The 20,032-nt window shown below is 35.9% G+C and overlaps 1 protein-coding gene and 1 long non-coding RNA gene across 2 annotated transcripts; both read right to left on the reverse strand.

Annotated features, from left to right (window-relative positions):
* Positions 1-1,799: 1,799 nt before the first annotated feature.
* LOC121263834 (rust resistance kinase Lr10-like) lies at positions 1,800-20,004 on the reverse strand. Its single transcript, XM_041166914.1, has 2 exons — positions 19,047-20,004; positions 1,800-2,150 (listed from the first exon to the last, which is right to left on the reverse strand). Exons 1-2 carry the CDS (start codon positions 19,945-19,947, stop codon positions 2,032-2,034), a joined length of 1,020 nt encoding a protein of 339 aa, XP_041022848.1. The 5' UTR covers positions 19,948-20,004; the 3' UTR covers positions 1,800-2,031.
* LOC121263838 lies at positions 12,271-17,769 on the reverse strand. Its single transcript, XR_005940360.1, has 4 exons — positions 17,622-17,769; positions 17,135-17,139; positions 16,591-16,602; positions 12,271-12,283 (listed from the first exon to the last, which is right to left on the reverse strand). It is a non-coding gene; the product is annotated as an uncharacterized LOC121263838 (long non-coding RNA).
* Positions 20,005-20,032: the final 28 nt, after the last annotated feature.

The raw sequence follows: 20,032 nt of genomic DNA on the forward strand, positions 1-20,032 counted from the left end.
ATCTCAACTTGGTTTCGTGATACACACTCACCTACAAAATAATCCTTTGACACCAAAAACCAACAATTTTACATGTTTTAGTATACACAAAAACATAGCACAATTACAGAAATATTAATGACATGCAACAAATATAAAGTAGATGACGTGCAACAGTTAATTACTAAATGACATATCAAAAACATTAATTATAAATTAAAACAAAAACACACAATTTCACATAATTCCCAACTTCACAACCATTGCAAATTTCATTCCCTACGATTCATAGGGCCCTTCGCCATAGATTCATAAGAAACTAATATTTATTCCCAACGCTCCATCGAGCCCTCAGCCACTTCACATATTCACAGCTATCGCTACAGATCAATTCCAAAACTTCACATAAATAATCTGATCACAACTCACAACCAAATTGCACATAACATAGTTTCATAATTTTTCCTCCAACAATTATCTTAAAAGCTAGTTCGAGAACCACTTACCACACGAGTTCATCACCAAATAAATGACCAAAACACCCAATCTATCTTCATCCATAAAAACAGAGGCATAACACCAAATCCCAAATCTAAATTAATAAGATCCACTTTGTATGATTCCCTATAGACATCTACATATGGATACATTTACTTTACATTTCTGACATTAGCCCCAATGCCCATTTTTTTTCAAATAGATATAATTCATTTAGGGCCGGAAACTACATCACATATTTTATTCTAAGAAATCCATATCTATTAAAATTCTGGGCCTAACTAAAATTTCAAGCCAACCTCAATAAATATTAAATCATAGGCTCACCCAACATTGCTTATTAAATATAATTTTAGGTCTATTTAAATTACCCTCAATAATCCCTTAGTAATTTCAAGTCAGGGTGTTACATGAACAGCCACAGCTAGCAAGCATATAAAAATAGTATAGACGTTAGTTTAGAATGCTGATTATTATTGGTGAACTTATATTAATTTTGGGGCACTTTTAGATGGACCGTCACAATTTGAGGCACTAAAGTTGACTAATAGAATTAATTACGTTTTATTTCCTAAACTACTCCTATTGCCATATTATTTGGGCAATAAAATAAGTATTTGTAATGGATTATTTGTGATGATAACGACTATTTGAGAAAAAAAGACTCATTTTGACAAAAAATAATCATTTTGACAGGAAGTAACTGGTCACAAATAAACATTTTTTTTTGTAGTGGCGCGCAATGCTAATTGTATCAAAAAGAAAAACTTACACATTCACATGACATTCTCATCTATACATCACTTTCATTAAAAATAAAAAAGAACAAAGTGTAAAAAGCCACGTAGATCTGTAACTGTTTTGTGAGACATTTGGCATTTTCCTATTATTTAACTGGCAAGCTTAGTATTATCTATTGCATGCTATGGTTATTTATTAGTACCAATTATTAATATGAATACTTTTGAATAACATATTATTGATGCTACCACAGAGATCAAACATGACTTGCTGTTACGGGCCTTGTCAAGAGGATTAAACCTTACATATTGTAAGAGCACTTCCAATGGTTAATCTATATTTTTTATCTGAAAACTAATTACATTCTACTCTTCCTATTTTAACTAACTAGTTTTTAAGAGTACCATTCAACAACTTATCTAAATTTTCATCTATTTAATTTAAAAATTAAACAAACGAATAAAAAAAGTATAGAGAAAATAATAAAAAGAGATAGATGAAAGAAATGAGAAAAAGAAATAATAGAGAGAGAGAGAGAGAGAGAGAGAGAGAAATGTGTAAAACATTTATACATGGATGAGTAGCATCAAACTATATTTAGATTAATACTTATTTTTAGGGCACTGCATAGCATATATACTACGACAAGCGTAGAAAGATTATGACCTTATATTGTCAATCTTCTCCTTTTTTTTCGGCTTAAAGCAAAACTTTTATAGTTCGGTTAGCACAAAGTCTTCTCTTAAAAAAGAAAAAGTATAGAAAGAGATAGTTCAATTTTAGAAAGATAAACAATAAAAGTTAAATAAGACTTTATTCATCTGATTGAATTGACGATGAAACTTGATTTGAATTTTCTCTATCACCTTTTATCTCTCTCTTTAGTGATGGTTGGAGAGGCTTGAGAGGAACTTGTAAGCATTCAACATCTCCTTCAAGCATTTCGACGACTTTTGTTTATTGATGGACGATCGCTAGGCTTCAATTGTATGCACCATAATGCGACTATCATCATCTTCTTACATATTTTCCTTTCATCTTCAGTAGCTTCTTGTATTTCTATATTCTTTCCATCATGGAATTGATCATATATCCAAGTGGGGAAGTAAATTTGGCTTAAACGTTCTGTAGATGCATTCAAGTTCTTTCTTCTACTCACCATTTCCATCAACAGCATTCCAAAGCTCTAGACATCAGCTTTGTATGAAACGCCTCCAATATTTTTGTAAAGCATTTCAGGAGCCATGTATCCAAACGTTCCACTTGCACGAGTCAAAGGAGCAATACTATCTTCCACCGGGTGCAATTTCGCTGAGCCAAAATCCGAAACTTTGGGATTTAAATTCTCGTCAAGAAGAATGTTGTGAGGCTTAATGTCAAAATGTAAAATTTGCATGTCACATCCTTGATGTAAATAGTCAATGCGAGCCACTCCTAAAGCAATATCATATGTTTTCTCGTAGTTGAGGATATTTGCCTCTGATGAAAAAATGTGTTTGTTTAGAGATCCGTTGGGCATGAACTCATATTTAAGGGCACACTTTGAACCATGAACACAAAAACCAGTGAGTTGTACCACATTCACATGATGGATCCTTCCAATGGTTGCTACTTCATTGCTCAATCTTGCCCATTTGCTTTGGATTGGCTTAACATCTTTACTGCTACAAGACATCCACTTCGAAATATTACTTTAAATACTATGCCAAATCCTCCTTCACCCAATCTTTCCCTAAAACCTTTGGTCATTTTCTTAATTTCTAAGAAAGAGTACCTTATTGGCATGAGGTTATTTTGGTTTTGCAGAAATTCCTCAACATCGTCGTACATGGATAAGTGCCTCCTTCGCCATTTATATATAAAAAATGCAATTACAAATGGAGCACCTAATACACTGATTGCCAAATGCCAATCTGGAAAGGAAAATACCAAAGTAATTAATTATACGAAAGCGATCCCATTATTGTTGCACTATCAGTCTAGCTACCTGTTGTTACCTTTGTGTCGTACATTTGAAAAAATAAATAGGTAGTATTCACAACCAATTACTCCATTTCAAAATTCTTATTTCGTAGTTTAAGGAATGATTAATTTACTAAAACAATTAAAAAAGATCAAAAGAGAGAGATACATGAGATTCTTCGAGCAGTAATCCAATTAATAAACCTGTAAAATTAGCTGCCATGTTCCAACAATTGTGTTATTACCAAAGAAAACCCATCCAGTTATATATAATACATCTGATATCTTTTTGGGACAGAAAACTCACATCGTGAGATTGGTATGGGTTCTGCAGGTTTGACAAAAAAGAAAGTTTCACATTAGCGTCTGAATTCAATAATTAACAATTAGGCCTTAATTATTATAATGCTAGCTAAACTAAGATTGATAAATTTAGTCCTAATATATATCATTATAAGAATTACTACTTGTGACGAAAATATATTCATTTTAATAAGAACAAATAAACAATTTAATGTGATATTCATTTCTCGGATATTCAGTAAGAATTGAGTTTGGTGATGTTAAAGATAAGTTCAACGTTAATCCTTAGAATTGAGCATATGATCAATAACGGTACTACTAATCAGAATCGGGCAATAGAGGAACGTACGGGTAAATTACAGTGTAATCGTCTTAAACTTGTTTATTGAACCCAAATTATGTGAGATCGTATTGACTAAAAGGATAAATTTAAAACCGCCACTTATCCCAAAAGGTTAAGGTGTTGGGAAGAGGTAAATTTAATTATTTGTATTTATCTTAACACTCCACTCACGTGTGGGCTATACACTCCCATAATAATTGAGCTGGACTAACACGTGGAACATTTAATTAATTGAGTGAAGTTTAGAGTCAAGATTCAAACTTAGGGTCTATGATACCCTGTAAAATACTACTTGTTTCAAAAGTTTAAACTAGTGAGAAAAGGTAGATTTAATTATTTATACTTAATAAAATCTTAGTTTGAAACTTGAGTATAGTCTTGATATTCATTGATTGATTGTCATGAGATGTTGAAAGTGATATTGATGATGAAGTGGCTACCAGCTGGAATATCAAATTTGGAGTTGTGGTCAGTAACGAGTTTATAATGAACCAAAGCCAACAAAGGCTAACAATAAGCTAAAAGATTGACTGAGGTTTGTATAATGAGTTGAGTTGAGATAAGTTAAGGTGAAAGTTAGATAAAATATTGTTAGAATATTATTTTATTATTATTATTATTTTTGGATTTATAATTTTTTAATTGTTTATTATATTTTGTATGAAAATCTAGAAATATTGTAATGATTAAATGAGATAAGATGAGATGAATTGAGATTAACTCTAAATCCAAATGGGGCCTCAGCCAACAATGAGCTACATATCACCTTGATCAACAATAAAACTAAAATTAAAAGACTAAAAATAGGACTGAGACTTCAAACAATACCCAAAATAAACAAGAATCTAATAAAAAAAGCTTACAGCTAATAAAGATATTCCAAATACATGGATTTGAAATAAAACATAGTTGAACGATGATGGAAATTTTGTGAGAAGTAAAGATGGCAGAAGAACTTTGAGTTCGTTCTTCTACAATCGTTCTTTCCTCTTATTTATTTATTCTTTGTTAGCCGGAATTTGAGTTCTTTCAATTATGGAGTAGATAGGGTAGAACACTTCTAAAGCGGTGATAAGTTATGTTCACATTAAATACATGATGAGTTATATAAATTCGAAAACGTAGGTGATTTTAATAATATTATTTCAAATTTCTTTCTCTTGAAACGAGTGCCAAAAGGAAAAAATTGAACAATAAGGGTTTATTTGAGTATAAAAATATGAGATGAGAATGATGTTACTAGTAGTAAAATGGTTTGTGGAATGTAGTAAACCTTATTTTGTAACATGCCTTATACCATATTTAGCATATATCAAATATTATCTTTGGCTTATTTTGTATTTATTGAATTTTCGTTATTCCTCTAACCATGTTCACTTATATATGGCATTCTTTTATACATTTAGATACAAAGAAATAAAAGTTGCTCTCTCTCTTAATTCCATTTTAACTTGTTTATCATGGCATCAAAGCGACCGATTTCCTAGTGCTTACAAAGTCTCATACGTGATGCGTTATTTGGTATTTTTTCCCATTAACCATATGTCAGCAAGAGACTTTCTAAGAACTTAATATATTGCTGCCCAATCTCTCATCATCAATCACATACATCAGTTTACTCTCATGCATTGTACGATTTGTATATTCATTGTATTTGCACAAACCACCACCACATATTGATTCCTTGAACTATGGTCGATTTTTTGGTGCAAAAAGCACTCTGTTCTGGTCAAATATACACCCCCACTCACCGTCACAAGTTCCAACGCCCACTCTGAATGCCTATCCTCTCTCCCAACCCCAACATCAATCACATACACCTTAAACGCCACTCTTTGCCTCACGCCTCGGTCCCATGTTGCTTCACTCACTGCCTTGCTACTACCAGTGTCCCTCCTGACCACAAGCACGCTGCTGGTAAGCCCCTCAACCCGTTCTCATCTCTCTCTCTCTCTCCCTCTCTCTCTCTCTCTCGGTTTACTTCACTCTCCCTTTCTCTTTTAGTCGGCCTCCATAACGCCCGTCCTTGTAGTGAGACTTTTTATAAAATGATTTTAGAAACAACGACGGAAATTACCATTCGATTTAAAACTTTTTACTTTCATACCCATGATGCAAGACTCTACATCATAAGATAAAATGTGTTTCGAGAATAAAATTGGTTTACAATGAAAAAAATTAATCTTATAATAAAATAAAATGGCTTCTCGTACAATTAAACTCTCATGCCTAGACTTCCGTGCTCTTTCCCTTGGGCCGTGTTCGTCTTGACGCGTACTGTTCATTCAGTTCCTATGGGGGGAGGGGCATACATACAACTAAAATGAGTTAATGATTCGTAAGCATTACTTCATACGGCTAAAATATAATAACATAGGTTTTCATTCATGCACTCATTATTCCATACATACTATACATACATGCATATATGCATTCATTTGAAACATCACTGGATGGAGTTTTTCTTTAAGAAGGATTTTCATTTCGTATAATGTTTCTTCCGTCAGTGCCTTCATTTCTTAAATAATGTGATGCATTCATACATTCTTTCTTATCATTTTTTTTGGCCAGTACACACAGTTACGCCTCGTGTTTTAGGGTTAGAGGTCTTCCTTTGGACCTGGATTCAGCCTGTGGCCACGGGTTGAGAATCCCTTTTAGTTAGGGGCAGCACTGGGTGCACTGCCAGTACTACATACCCGACATTGCAATTTGCCTATTCCTTTGGTACCCTTTTCATTCATTCATATGGCCGTTATGTATTTTCATGCATTAAACGTTCAGTCCTTTCTTTCAGTCCAGTCATTTCCTTTTCATTTAACAGTTCATTTATGAAAAACTTAATTTAAAAGCAAAAGCTTAAACATCATCTTTCATGGCATCCATAAAGCATAAGTTCATGGCATCCTTAAAACATCAGTTTATAGGGACATTTAAAACACTTTCTCTTCGCATCAGTCAAAGTATTAGTTAAAGCACGAGGCATCAGCGTCAGCATTTCTTTTTGTAGAAAATACATACAATAGGTACTGCGTATAGTCATCCATTCACATGCATATACTTAATACTTAGGGTGCGTAAAAAGGGGCTGCCAAGAAGGGCCATACATACGTATACCTTTGAACACTTAGCATGCTTTCATAAAACATCTTCCGTGTCATTTTGAAGGCATCATAAAGGAAAATCATTTCATTTTCATTTCATGTCTTTTAGAAAACTCTAGAAGAGTATGAACATAATACTTACCTGGACTCTATGCTACTTTCATATCATGCAGTCCATTCATGTGCGTGTCAGATGGCAACCTACATGCATACACATAACCTTGACGTCATTCTTTATCTAGTGCATAAGCAACTTAAACTAGAAAAATAGCTACACTTCACTTGAAACACTATCCCTCTATCCCGTGCTCTTACGTGCCCTTTACTATGCTAAAACCTTTAGAATCTACTTACGGTCACTACCTCTTCCAAACTCAAGGTCTTACCTCGAGAGCTCATCCACTAAAGTAAACCAATGATTCACCTTAAGATGAAGATACTAAAACCTTCATCTTATTCTTCTTATTGACCACACCCCGATGAATGACTTAGACCATATGAAGTCACGCATCCCAGTCCTAGACAATACACCCGTCACTACCTTCATGCATCTTAGCTCACGCTAAATACTCATTCATATGGTTCTAAGTCAACTCTGAGGCTTAAGCACCCTGTAAGCATACTTAGGACATATTACCCATTACATATGGTGAATCCGTCCGGTACAAGTGTCTCACTAGATTACACACGTACGTTACCCCCCTTTATCACCTAAGATCAACATATAACTTGTTGATCACATGCTCATAGGGACAAGCGCCATACTCCGATACTAACCTTCTCTTAACCTGACTAGCATGACTCTTCATACTACCCGTCCCTTTTGATAGTTTATCCCAATACTTAACATGACAAGACCCCTTTCATAACTACACTTTACGTCATGTCATATAGCTTGAGACTACTCACAAGCTACATCGTGACCTTGTCACGTCACCTAACATCCCACTAAATCACTCTTACACTGACTCCTCACTCATCACAAGCACGACTTCTTGCTTAACCATATCAGACCATAACATTCCCCCATCATGCTTCTGCTACGCAGTCTTACACTTGTTCTGTCACTTCGCACATACTCCAAGCCATAAGTTAACTACACGGTGACACATGTCACCTCAGACTACAGGCCATATCATAACTAGTTTGGAACACTATTCCACACTTCCCGACACTACTCATCACGCTCTACGCCTATCAATTACGTAACCATCCTTATCTTTGCGACACGCCACACAGTGTATCGCTTTAACTCATGGAGTACACCCCACGTGCACTCCCTTCACACATGTTACACCACACAGAGTACACTCCACGTGTATTCTTCCCAATCCACACATCACAACACAGTCCACAACACTACATAGCACATCACATCACCACACTACACAGCAAACTCCACAATTACTAACAGCACAGTCTACAACCTAACCAACCAACTAACATATAACATAAATAACGAGAGATAGACGGTTATACCATTGTCGGGGTAACTCGTGCGTCGCTTGCTATTCGGCATGACTAGTGGCGTCGAAAGCCACTAGCTTGTGCAGTAGTGGTCACTACTGTGACCTTCTGATAGGACTATCTTGGGGACTGGATCTAGGATTCTAGTGGGTGGATCTGGGCTATGCAAGGGTGGCCGACATTGTGCGTCTGTGGGTGGTGGCTAAGGCGGTGTACAGTGGCCGTTAGCCATGTACAGTGGCTGTCCACCATGTATGGTGGCTGTCCACCACGTAAAGTGGAGGTTTGGGTTTAGGGCTAGGGTAAGGGAGGCCAAGAGAGGCGGAGCCATGGGTATCTAAGGGGAACCCGTGTGCTAGAGAGTGAGGGGGTGTGCGGTTGAGGGAGGCCAAGGGCTTCGTGGGGAGTTTGGGGAAGGGAGGAGGGAGGCCGATGGTGGTGCTTGGTGGGGCTAAAACCGATGCACGGTGGCGCTAGGGTCGTCGGTGGTAATGAAACTGTGTAAAACCCATTTATGGGTAGTGTGTGTGTGTGCGACGGAGAGGAAAAGGGAGGTTCATGGTGGTTGGGTCTGTGAGAGGTGGTGGAGGTGCGGTGGCCTAGGTAGCAGCGTACTGTGGCGTTAGGAGCTGCGCACGGTGAAGCCTGCGTCAGGAGCTGCGGGCGTGCTTGGGAGAGGGTGGCTGTGAGATGGAGGCTGGGTTCGGTGGTGGGAACTCGCCGGTGTGAAAGGAGGCCGTTGGTGGTGGCGGTGAGGTCGGGTGGCGCTCGGCGGGGCCGAGTTGGGCTGAGGGAGAGGGGAGGGGTGTACGCATGAAAGAGAGGAAAGAGAGAGAGAGGGAAAAGAGAAAGTGAGGGAGAAAGAGAGAGGGCCTGGGTATTTAATCCAGGCCCTTCGTCTTGGGATTCTCAAAACGATCTAACGGTAAGAGATTAAACATCGATTTAACTCAAAAACACTAAGAGGAATTAAGATCGAATATTATTTAAACTAAACTTTAGTTTATAAAATAATATTCATTCATCATTAATAAAATGATGAAGTCTTATTTAATATCTTTAAAAGAATAAAACCATTTAATTAATTAGAGTTTTTAACATAATTTAAATCGCATAATATTTTAAATAATTGAAATCATTTTCATAAAATGATATTAAAATGATTTCCTATAATTATAATATTTTTGAAACTCTTCAAAAATATTATAATTGTCTTATTTGAAATTAGGCTTGGTTCAATAACACTAAAAATACCTAATATAAATATTTCCAGGGCATTTAAAATATTCAAGAGCTTCAAAACACTGGGCTTACTTCATAAATTACTTAATATCTTTAAAAACACACCATCAAGGTTCGACAAGCATAACGAGACTCGCAGTCAAATTTGCTTACGTAAAAAAGAATGAGCGGGCTGTTACATTCTCTCCCTCAAATAAATTATGTCCTCATAATTTGCTTAACATTCTAGGGATTTTGCTTAGCGTTCTAGGAATTCATGCAGTGTTCTTAGAATTTGCTTACCTTTACTATGGACCCGTTCATACTAGTCCTCGCGTTGTCTCCACGCGTCTTTGCGCACGTTCAGCATCTCAGTCACTTCTTGTATAGAACTTTGCCCTCAAGTCTTGTCACTCCTCGGTCGACATGCTTAAAGTTAGTTTGAAGTACATGAGCCCATCCATCACGTAGCGCTCATACCTTCCACTTTAAGATTCTTGCCAGCAAGGCTTGAAGTTGCAATCTCATTTTCCATCTCGATCCTAGCTTAGCTCATGGTCGTTCATGCATTTCTTAACTAGCAAGCAATTGCTTCTACGTGTCCTAACGTTCCATCGTCCATTCCTTATCCTCTAACTATGTTCAGTCTCTGATACCTCTTACATTCTATACACTTAGCATTACTACCTCTTACTAGTTGGCAATCTGACATGCATGCATTAATTAGGTCATACTTGAAAATATCATAGCATTAGAATAAAATACTTTCTTGTACTTACTGCAGGATGAGACATGCCTTGGGAAGACGGTCAGTCTAGGTTTTTCCTTCACTTGCAGTTCTCTTTTCAAAAGTTTTCTTTCTTTGAAAAAGGTTTTCTCTCTTTTATTTTGAAAAGAATGCTATAAAATCCAGCATAACATGGGCTTTGCTCTAATACCACTATGTAATACTCGTCCTTGTGGTGAGACTTTTTATAAAATGATTTTAGAAAGGACGACGAGAATTACCATTCGATTAAAAACTTTTTACTTCCATACCCAAGGTGCAAGACTCTACGTCATAAAATAAAATGTGTTTTGAGAATAAAAGAGGTTTAGAGCTGAAAACATTAATCTTATAATAAAATAAAAAGGCATCTCGTACAATTAAACTCTCATGCTTAGACTTCCGTGCTCTTCCCCTTGGGCCGTGTCCGTCCTGACACGTACTACTCATTCAGTTTTTGTGGGGGAGAGGCATACATAAAAATTAAAATGAGTCAATGACTCGTAAGCATTACTTCATACGGTTAAAATATAATAATATAGGTTTTTATTTATGCATTCATCATTCCATACATACTATACGTATATGCATACATGCATTCATTTGAAAATATCACTGGACAGAGTTTTTCTTTAAAAAATTTTTTCTTTAAAAAATGTTTTCTTTTTGTAAAATGTTTCTCCCGTCAGTGCCTTCATTTCTTAAAGAATGCAATGTATTCATACATTTATACATTATTTCTTATCACTTTCTTTGGCCGGTACACACTGTTACGCCCCATGTGTTAGGGTTAGCGGTCTTCCTTTGGACTTGGATTCTGCTCGTGGCCACAGGTTGGGAATCCCTTTCAGTCAGGGAGTAGCACTGGGTGCACTACCAGTACTACTTACCCGGCATTGCAATTTGCTCATTCCTTTGGTACCATTTTCATTCATTCATATGGTCGTTACGTATTTTCATGCATTAAACGTTCAGTCATTTCCTTTTCAATCATTTTCATTTAACAGTTCATTCATAGAAAAATGCCATTTAAAAGCAAGAGCTTAAACATCATCTTTCATACCATCCATAAAGCACCTGTTCATGACTTCCTTAAAACATCAGTTCATAAGGACGTTTAAAACACTTTCTTCGTGTCAAAGTATCGGTTAAAGCAGGAGGCAACAGTATCAACATTTATTTTCGTAGAAAATACATACAATAGGTACTGCGTATAGTCATCCATTCACATGCATACACTTAATACTTGGGGTGTGTAAAAAGGGGCTGCTAAGAAGAGCCATACGTACGTATACCTTTGAACACTAAGCATGATTTCGTAAAACATCTTTCGTGTCATTTTGAAGGCATCATAAAGGAAAAGCGTTTCATTTTCATTTTATGTCTTTTAGAAAATTCTAGAAGAGTATGAACAAAATACTTACCTGGACTCCATGCTACTTTCATATCATGTAGTCCATTTATGTGCGTGTCATATGACAACCTACATGCATACACATAACCTTGACGTCATTCTCTATCTAGTGCATATGCAAGTTAAACTGCAAAAAAAGGCTACACTTCACTTGAAACACTCTCATTCTATCATGTGCTCTTACGTGCCCTATGCTATGCTAAAACTTTCAGAATCTACTTACGGTCACTATCTCTTCCAAACTCAAGGTCTTACCTCGAGAACTCATCCACTAAAGTGAACTCATGATTCACTTTAGAATTAAGACACTAAGACCTTTATCTTACTCTTCTTATTGACCACACTCCGACAAATGACTCAAACCGACTAAATCACGCATTCGGATAGTATATTTGATATGAATATTCCCAGTCTAGCCAACTAGAACTCTTAATATTGAAATTATAGTAGTTTAGAAAATAAAGGGGGATGAAGGAGTAATTATCCTCCTGAATACCTGAGTCTACAATTCGGATTGTGTAGTTGTTGTACTTGATTTGGCTTACGTAGTATTTACTATCATGTAAAGATAACAATGTGTGGTTGTTCTCATCACATGAGAGCTCAAACCTTTGGTCTCCGCAATTTGGTGGATCGCCTTTTAGTCGAAGGGGATAGCTAATGTTAGGGATATTGCCAAAGGAAGAAGGAGGATAGTAGTGATGATTATTCTTAAGACTAGAAGCTGGAGGAACAAGGATTAGGGCCAGAACGGTACTTATAAGGAGCCTGAGTCCAGCAGGGAAGGCCGCCATTCCTCTTCCCATCAACAGAAAGAGCCAGAGATCAGAGAAAGAGAGGATTATCCGATTAGGGGAGATTTAGGCATGGTTTCCACATCTTTTTATATGTATAAAAATGTAGATATAGGGGTAACAACTGATGCAAGTACATGAGGACCAATAAACATAAGCCCACATTGAAGAAAAGTTCACAAGAAATAGAAATGCATGGGTTGACAGAGTCAATTGTGATTACTATGGAAGATGAGTAAAAATACTCAAATTATTACTGTGAGCCAATATGACATGGTCTCATTGCGTAGAGAAGATTTTCAACCTGAAGTAATTGAGGGTGAAATGTCGGAAGAACATGAATCAACTAAAATGTCTAATGGGGATGAGGGCGACTGGTCCAGCAACATTGATAGTGAATGAATTTTAAACAAATATTTGGATAGTGAATGAATTTCAAACAAATATTTGTGCAAGTATCATTCTTATAAATATCCGTAATGTTTGTTCGAGTAATAATGTTTTACAATTTCAAACAATATGCCTCTCAAATGCAAAGCAACACACGCACCATCCCCATCCACTACCAACTCTCCATGTGGTTCACTTGCCATTAATAGTGAGCCAACATCACCAGACACATAACAAAATATTTTATCAAATTAAATACACATTTAATGCTCGATTTAAGAAATATATGTAACACCCCGTATTTTAGTGTATTTTTATTGAAGGATTATTTTTAATAATTTAAAAATTTATTCTCTTGTTTTAAAATTATCAGATATTTTAAATGGTTTATTTTATGATCTTTAAATTGTGAAAATTAATTTGTTATGTTTTCTTAATTTCTTCTTTAAATTAATTCATTGTTGGATTTAAATAATTTTATTTTCATTTTATCATTACGTTTAAATTATTTTAATTGAGATGCTGTTTTGAAATCATTTCCGTTGGATCATTTTTGTGACCCAAGATGTGGAGATTGGACCTCATTTCTTTCCCTTCATTTTTTCTTTTTCCCTTTTCTTTTCTTTTTCTCTTTCATTTCTTTCTTCTCTCTCTCTCTCTCTCTCTCTCCACGCAGCCTCTCTCCCTCTCTCCCCGCCCATTTCTCTCTTCTCTTAGCCCAGCCGCCGCCGTGCCGCCGTGGTCAGCACCGCCCACCCCTCCAGCTTCCCCTCCCCCTAGCGACCCCTTCCCTCCAGTTGCAGCCTCTCTCACGCCGCCGTTAGCCACCATGAACTCCTCAAAGCCGCGGCGAATCTTGAGCTCCAGCGCCGCTGTCGCACCACCTCCGACCACCATTTCTTTACCACTTTATCCTCGACCTCCTAGCAACCCAAAGCACTCATCCTTAGCTCCGATCTGTCACCGGTGAAGCTCCACCATCAACATTTCCATTTTGGGCATTTTTGGCCTAAAATCACCCTCTACGCTGGCACCCACGATAAACCACCACCACCACCATTAGCTTCACCGATATCCCTAAGCCCTACCTATCAATTTCGGGTATTATTTTGTCTCCATTCAAAAGTAGGTATTTGAGACCCATGGCCACAGTGCATTTTGCACTGTTACGTTGTTGTACCGCCATTTTTTGCAGCTCCATGATCCTTTGAAAATTATATTATAGCACTGTAAGTATTTTTCCAAAGAACTATCGTGATTTAAATATATTTTTGCACTAACTCATATTGTTGTGATCTGGTTTGTTATATGCCGGACTGAGTCCGAGGAGTACGGGGGTCAGATGGATTGTGGACGGAGTTGTATGTTTGGTTGGTATTGTGAAATGTTGGTTGTTGGTATGGTGTTGTTCATGTACATGACTTATTGCACGCATGATCATATTTGTAAAGGAAACTAGGTTTTCGTGTACATGCATTCATGTTCATGTGTGTTGATTGAAAACTGAGTTTTCATGTGTTAAAGGATTTTTGACTGCGTGTGTATCACGACCCCAAGTCGACATGGGGCATTATCTCGGTGGAGCTCTTTTGGTTACTCGGGAGCAGAATATACTGAGTGACGTCTCCTGGATTGTCACCGGACAACAACAGGATTGGACGAGATGGTCTCGTGCCCACTCCATGGCCCTTCTGCTGGCGGGGGCTAGAGGATGCTTGGCCACGAACGCGCTGGGCACGGAACTGTGCATCACTCGTTGCGTAGTGGGTGCTTGGCCACGAACGCGCTGGGCGCGAAACTGAGCATCGCTACGAAACCAGGACGTGCGGATGATCCATAGAGGAGATCATGTTGCATTGGTTAATGGATTAATGGACTATTTTCTGGGAAAATAGCATGTGTTGAATAAAAGGATTTTATGTGATTCATTTTCTGGGAAAATGATGTTTTATTGATTTGGGTCATTTTCTGGGAAAATGACGGGTTATTATCTTTGGGCCAAAATGAGACTTTGGCGTGTGTTGAAAAATATCTATTTTCAGGAAAAATGATATTTTTGGATCTGACGCATATTTTGTCATATACATGTATCTTGGTTGCATCAATATGTTTGTATCCCGAGAGTTGTTTGGTTTATACTTACCTGTGGTACCATTTTATGGTATCGCAGATTTTGATGCAGATGAGGATGACAAGCCTTAAGCTTGGCTCCATTGGAAGAGTGATCTGGGATTGCTCCCGTTTATCGAGATTCACTTAATCAATTATTTATGTATTTGTTTTGTAATATATTTTAGGATGACTGTATAACTTTTTTTTAAAGATGATTTGTTTTGAATATTTGTATTTAAAATTCTGGTACTTAGTTGACTTATTTGTATGATCCGCTGCGACTTTTATTGTGCACTTTTGCATGTTGCGCACATTTGAGCACATTTCATTGGGATGCGTGACCCGTGTTGTCATTATCCTGACGTCACGATTCCCGTATTTTTGTACGTGGGAGTCGGGGCGTTACAATATATATCTATAAAATAAAGATAATTGAATTAAAATATATGCTTTAATTATTGTATATATAGTTATTGTAAGCCAGTGCCGAGGTCAAGGCACTACGAGGGGTGTCTGCATAGAGAAAGTAAGGAATATGGATAAAATTAAAGTTGATATTCCTGATGATCACACTGATGACAACAGAGATTCGGTAGCATGGTATGCGTTTTATGTTGGTATGCTTACTCACACGTATGCACTGATGGCTACATCCTCCTGGACTAAAGTTTCTCAAGATGTGAAATACTATATCAAAAATCGTTACTTGGTAATAAGCTACATCTCAAGAAACTACGTATAACATGTTAATTTAAAGTTATTATGTATTTATACTAGTTGTTTATAATTTTTGAAAGGACGAGTTTGAACTTAATTTTGGCCAATGAGAGGATCGACAAACAGTTGAGAAATTGATCTTGAATGCATTCCGGAGGTACAAAGGTCGATGTTATGCACACTATCAGAAGTTCAGTACTACAACAGAGGCGCACCAAAATCCATTCTAAGCAATGCCACCAAACAAATGGGAGAATGCTTTTGATATGTTTGAAGATCTCGCTTATCAGGTAATTTTGCTGCTATCTTTTTTTAATAATATATGATAGATGTATTAAACATATAGATATACTATGTTTTTTTAGCAACGGAGTACTGTGAACAAAGTAAATAGATAAAAATTAACAATGCACCATCATGCAAGTTCTCGATGTTTTCATCATTTGTCTAACCAAAAAGTAAGTTATTCTAATCCCCGTTAAATATTAACATATAATACACTTTTCTGATTTAAGTTCTAATATAGATTTTTCTTTTACAGGAAGAAGAAAGACCTGCCAACTACAATCTGACTCAATTGTTTGCTAAAACACATAAAAATCGTGATGGTGTTTGGACCAGTGCCGAAACAGAGGCAAATTATGTAAGTTTAAATTTATTTAATTTCATTGTTTAATAATATTTTTGTAACTTATACTAACTTTAATTTTTTTTTGTAGGATAAGATAATATATCTTAAGGAAACTACTGCAAATCCATCTGATGAATCATCTGTCAACGATGCTTAGATCCTTTCTCAAATTCTTAGATCAAGTTATGGATATTTGAGGGACTTAGGACTTTGCGTGAAGCCATCATCAACATCATCATCTTCTTTTAAAGTCAGATCGAATGACGACAGGACTAAGGAATTAAAGGAAGTAACGCTTGAGATAGAACGATTGAGATCCAAGGAAAAAGAGATGCTGACTCGATTAAATCAAGCAGCGGATTTAGAGGCAAGATTAGAAGAGAACATGCAGAGGAGACTGGGGATGGAGTTACAAAAAGCTGTGTTTGAACATTTGCAATCAATTATATCCTAAAACTCTATGTCACCACCACAATCTTAAAATTTATTTTTTCTTTAGTTGTCTTTCTATTATGATGTTTCAAAACATTTGAACAATTGTGATATTTGAATTACAATTTGTGTAATATTAGTATGATATTTTTAATTAAATTCTGTTTTGTATGATTAATACCGTTCAAACGGTAAATAACCAATTCGAATGGTCAATTACCAATTATAAATCTATTCGAACTAAAAAGACCAATTCGAACAAAAACTAACCCATTCGAACGATAACTGAGAAATACAGTCCGTATGGCTGTTCGACAAATGAAATATTTCTTCGAACAAGATTAACATGCAAAATCCCATTCGAACAAACATAATTTTTATTCGAACACAAGTCATTTGAAAATTTTATTAGTTTGAACGCATAAAATCTATTCGAACACTTTGTCCGTTTGAACATGATCAAATATGGTTATTAGTTCGAATCAAAGTTTCATATTGTTCGAAAGGACGTGTCAGTTCGAACTGAAAGGTTTCCATTTGAATGGTTTTTTTAAATGAAATTGGTTCGTCTCAAAAAGAAAATCTCGTTCGAACAGTTTTGGCTAGTTCCATCAAATTTCGTCCCTACAAATTATTTTTTGAGATTTTCATGTCCAAAAACCTTTTGAGACAGGCTTTTTGAGACACCCAATCAATCTCCATCCATAAAAACAGAGGCATAACACCAAATATATCCCATATTTGAACTAATAAGATCCACTTTGTATGATTAATCCCCTATAGATATCTACATATGGATACATTTACTTTACATTTCAGACATTGGCCCCAATCCTTTTTTTTTTTCAAATAGCTATAATTCATTTATATATATATATATATATCGTGTTTACGCATGTATTTTAAGATGAAAAATGCTACTTTGCCCACTCAACTTGCCTCCTCATTTTGACACTTCTTGTATTTTATTTTATTTTTTTAATTTTTTTCTTTACTTAATAGTGAAAGAAGTGACTATTTGTATATTGATATATTTTTTATATTTTCTAAAAAAAGTTTGAAAATAAAACAAATATGAATAAAAAAATTGAAAAAAAATGAAAAAGCCAATTTGGCCTAGTGGTCACTTAGAGTGATGCTACTCAGGTGGCAGAGTAGCACCGCTCATTCTAGGAAATCAATATTTGTTAAATTTTTCAACCTATGGGCCTAACTAAAATTTCAAGCCAACCTCAGTAATTATTAAATCATAGGCTCACCTAACATTGCTTATTAAAGATAATTTTAGGCCCAATATTTAAATTGCCCTCAATAATCCCTCAATAAACCCTTAGTAATTTTAGGCCCAATATTCTAAAGTAACCTTAGTATAGAGTTTAGTTTAGAGTGCTGATTATTATTGGTGAACTTATATTAATTTTGGGGCACTTTTATATGGACCGCTACAATTTGAGGCACTAAAGTTGACTTATAATAGCATTAATTACGTTGTATTTTCTGAACTAGTACTCCTATTTGCATATTATTTAGGGCAATGCTAATTGTATCAAAAAGAAAAACATACATGACATACTCGTCTATACATCACTTTCATTAAAAGAAATACAAAAAAGAAAAAAACTGTAAAAAGCCACGTAGATCTGTAAATGTTTTGCAATACATTTAGCATTTTCCTAATATTTAACTGGCTAAGCCTAGTATTATCTACAACTATGGTTATTTATTACTACAAATTGTTGATATGATCACTTATAAGTAACATATTATTGACGCTACCACACAGATAAAACATGACTTCTTGTTAATCTATACATGGATGAGTAGCATCAAACTATATTTAGATTGATACTTATTTTTAGGGCACTGTGTAGTATATACACTATGAGAAGCGTAGAAAGATTATGACCTTATATTTTCGATCTTCTATTTTTCCGTGGGCTTGAAGCAAAACTTTCATAGTTCAGTCAGTACAAAGCCTTCTCTTAAAAAAGAAAAATGATAGAAAAAGATAGTTTAGTTTTAGAAAGATAAACAATAAAAATTAAATAAGACTTTATTCATCTGATTGAATTGACGATGAAGCCTGATTTGAATTATCTCTATCACCCTTTATCTCTCTCTTCGGTAATGGTTGGACAGGCTTGAGAGGAACTTGTAAGCATTCACCATCACCTTCAAGCATTTTAATGACTTTGTTCATTGATGGACGATCGCTAGGCTTCAATTGTATGCACCATAATGCGACTATCAACATCTTCTTACATATTTTCCTTTCATCTTCAGTAGCATCTTGTATTTCTATATTCTTTCCATCAAGGAATTGATCATATATCCAAGTGGGGAAGTAAATTTGGCTTAAATGTTCTGTAGATGCATTCAAGTTCTTTCTTCTACTCACCATTTCCATCAACAGTATTCCAAAGCTATAGACATCAGCTTTGTATGAAACACCTCCAATATTTTTGTAAATCATTTCAGGAGCCATGTACCCAAATGTTCCTCTTGCACGAGTCAAATGAACAATACTATCTTCCACTAGGCACAATTTTGCTAAGCCAAAATCTGAAACTTTGGGTTTCAAATTCTCGTCAAGAAGAATGTTGTGAGGCTTAATGTCGAAATGTAAAATTTGCATGTCACATCCTTGATGTAAATACTCAATCCCACGTGCCACTCCTAGAGAAATATCATATGTTTTCTCATAGTTGAGGATATTTGCCTCTGATGAAAAAATATGTTTGTTTAGAGATCCGTTGGGCATGAACTCATATAGTAGGGCACGCTTTGAACCATGAACACAAAAACCAATGAGTTGTACTATATTCACATGATGGATCCTTCCAATGGTTGCTACTTCATTGATAAAATCTTGTCCATTTGCTTTGGGTTGGCTTAACATCTTTACTGCTACAAGACGTCCACTTTGAAGTGTTCCTTTAAATACTACGCCAAATCCTCCTTCACCCAATCTTTCCCTAAAACCCTTGGTCATTTTCTTAATTTCTGAGAAAGAGTACCTTATTGGCATGAGGTTATTTTGGCTTTGCAGAAATTCCTCAACATTGTCGTACATGGATAAGTGCCTCCTTCGCCATTTACATATCAAAAATTTAATCACAAATGGAGCACCTAATACACTAATTGCCACATGCCATTCC

This window comes from Juglans microcarpa x Juglans regia, chromosome 4S (assembly GCF_004785595.1).
Source record: "Juglans microcarpa x Juglans regia isolate MS1-56 chromosome 4S, Jm3101_v1.0, whole genome shotgun sequence".
NCBI lineage: Eukaryota > Viridiplantae > Streptophyta > Magnoliopsida > Fagales > Juglandaceae > Juglans > Juglans microcarpa x Juglans regia.

Coding starts and splice junctions, on each gene's coding strand:
- LOC121263834 (XM_041166914.1), bottom strand. CDS start 19,947: ATGTACGACAATGTTGAGGAATTTCTGCAAAGCCAAAATAACCTCATG. Junction 2,151..19,046: donor AGTCATTAAAATGCTTGAAG/GTGATGGTGAAT, acceptor AAATGCTTGAAG/GAGATGTTGAATGCTTACAA.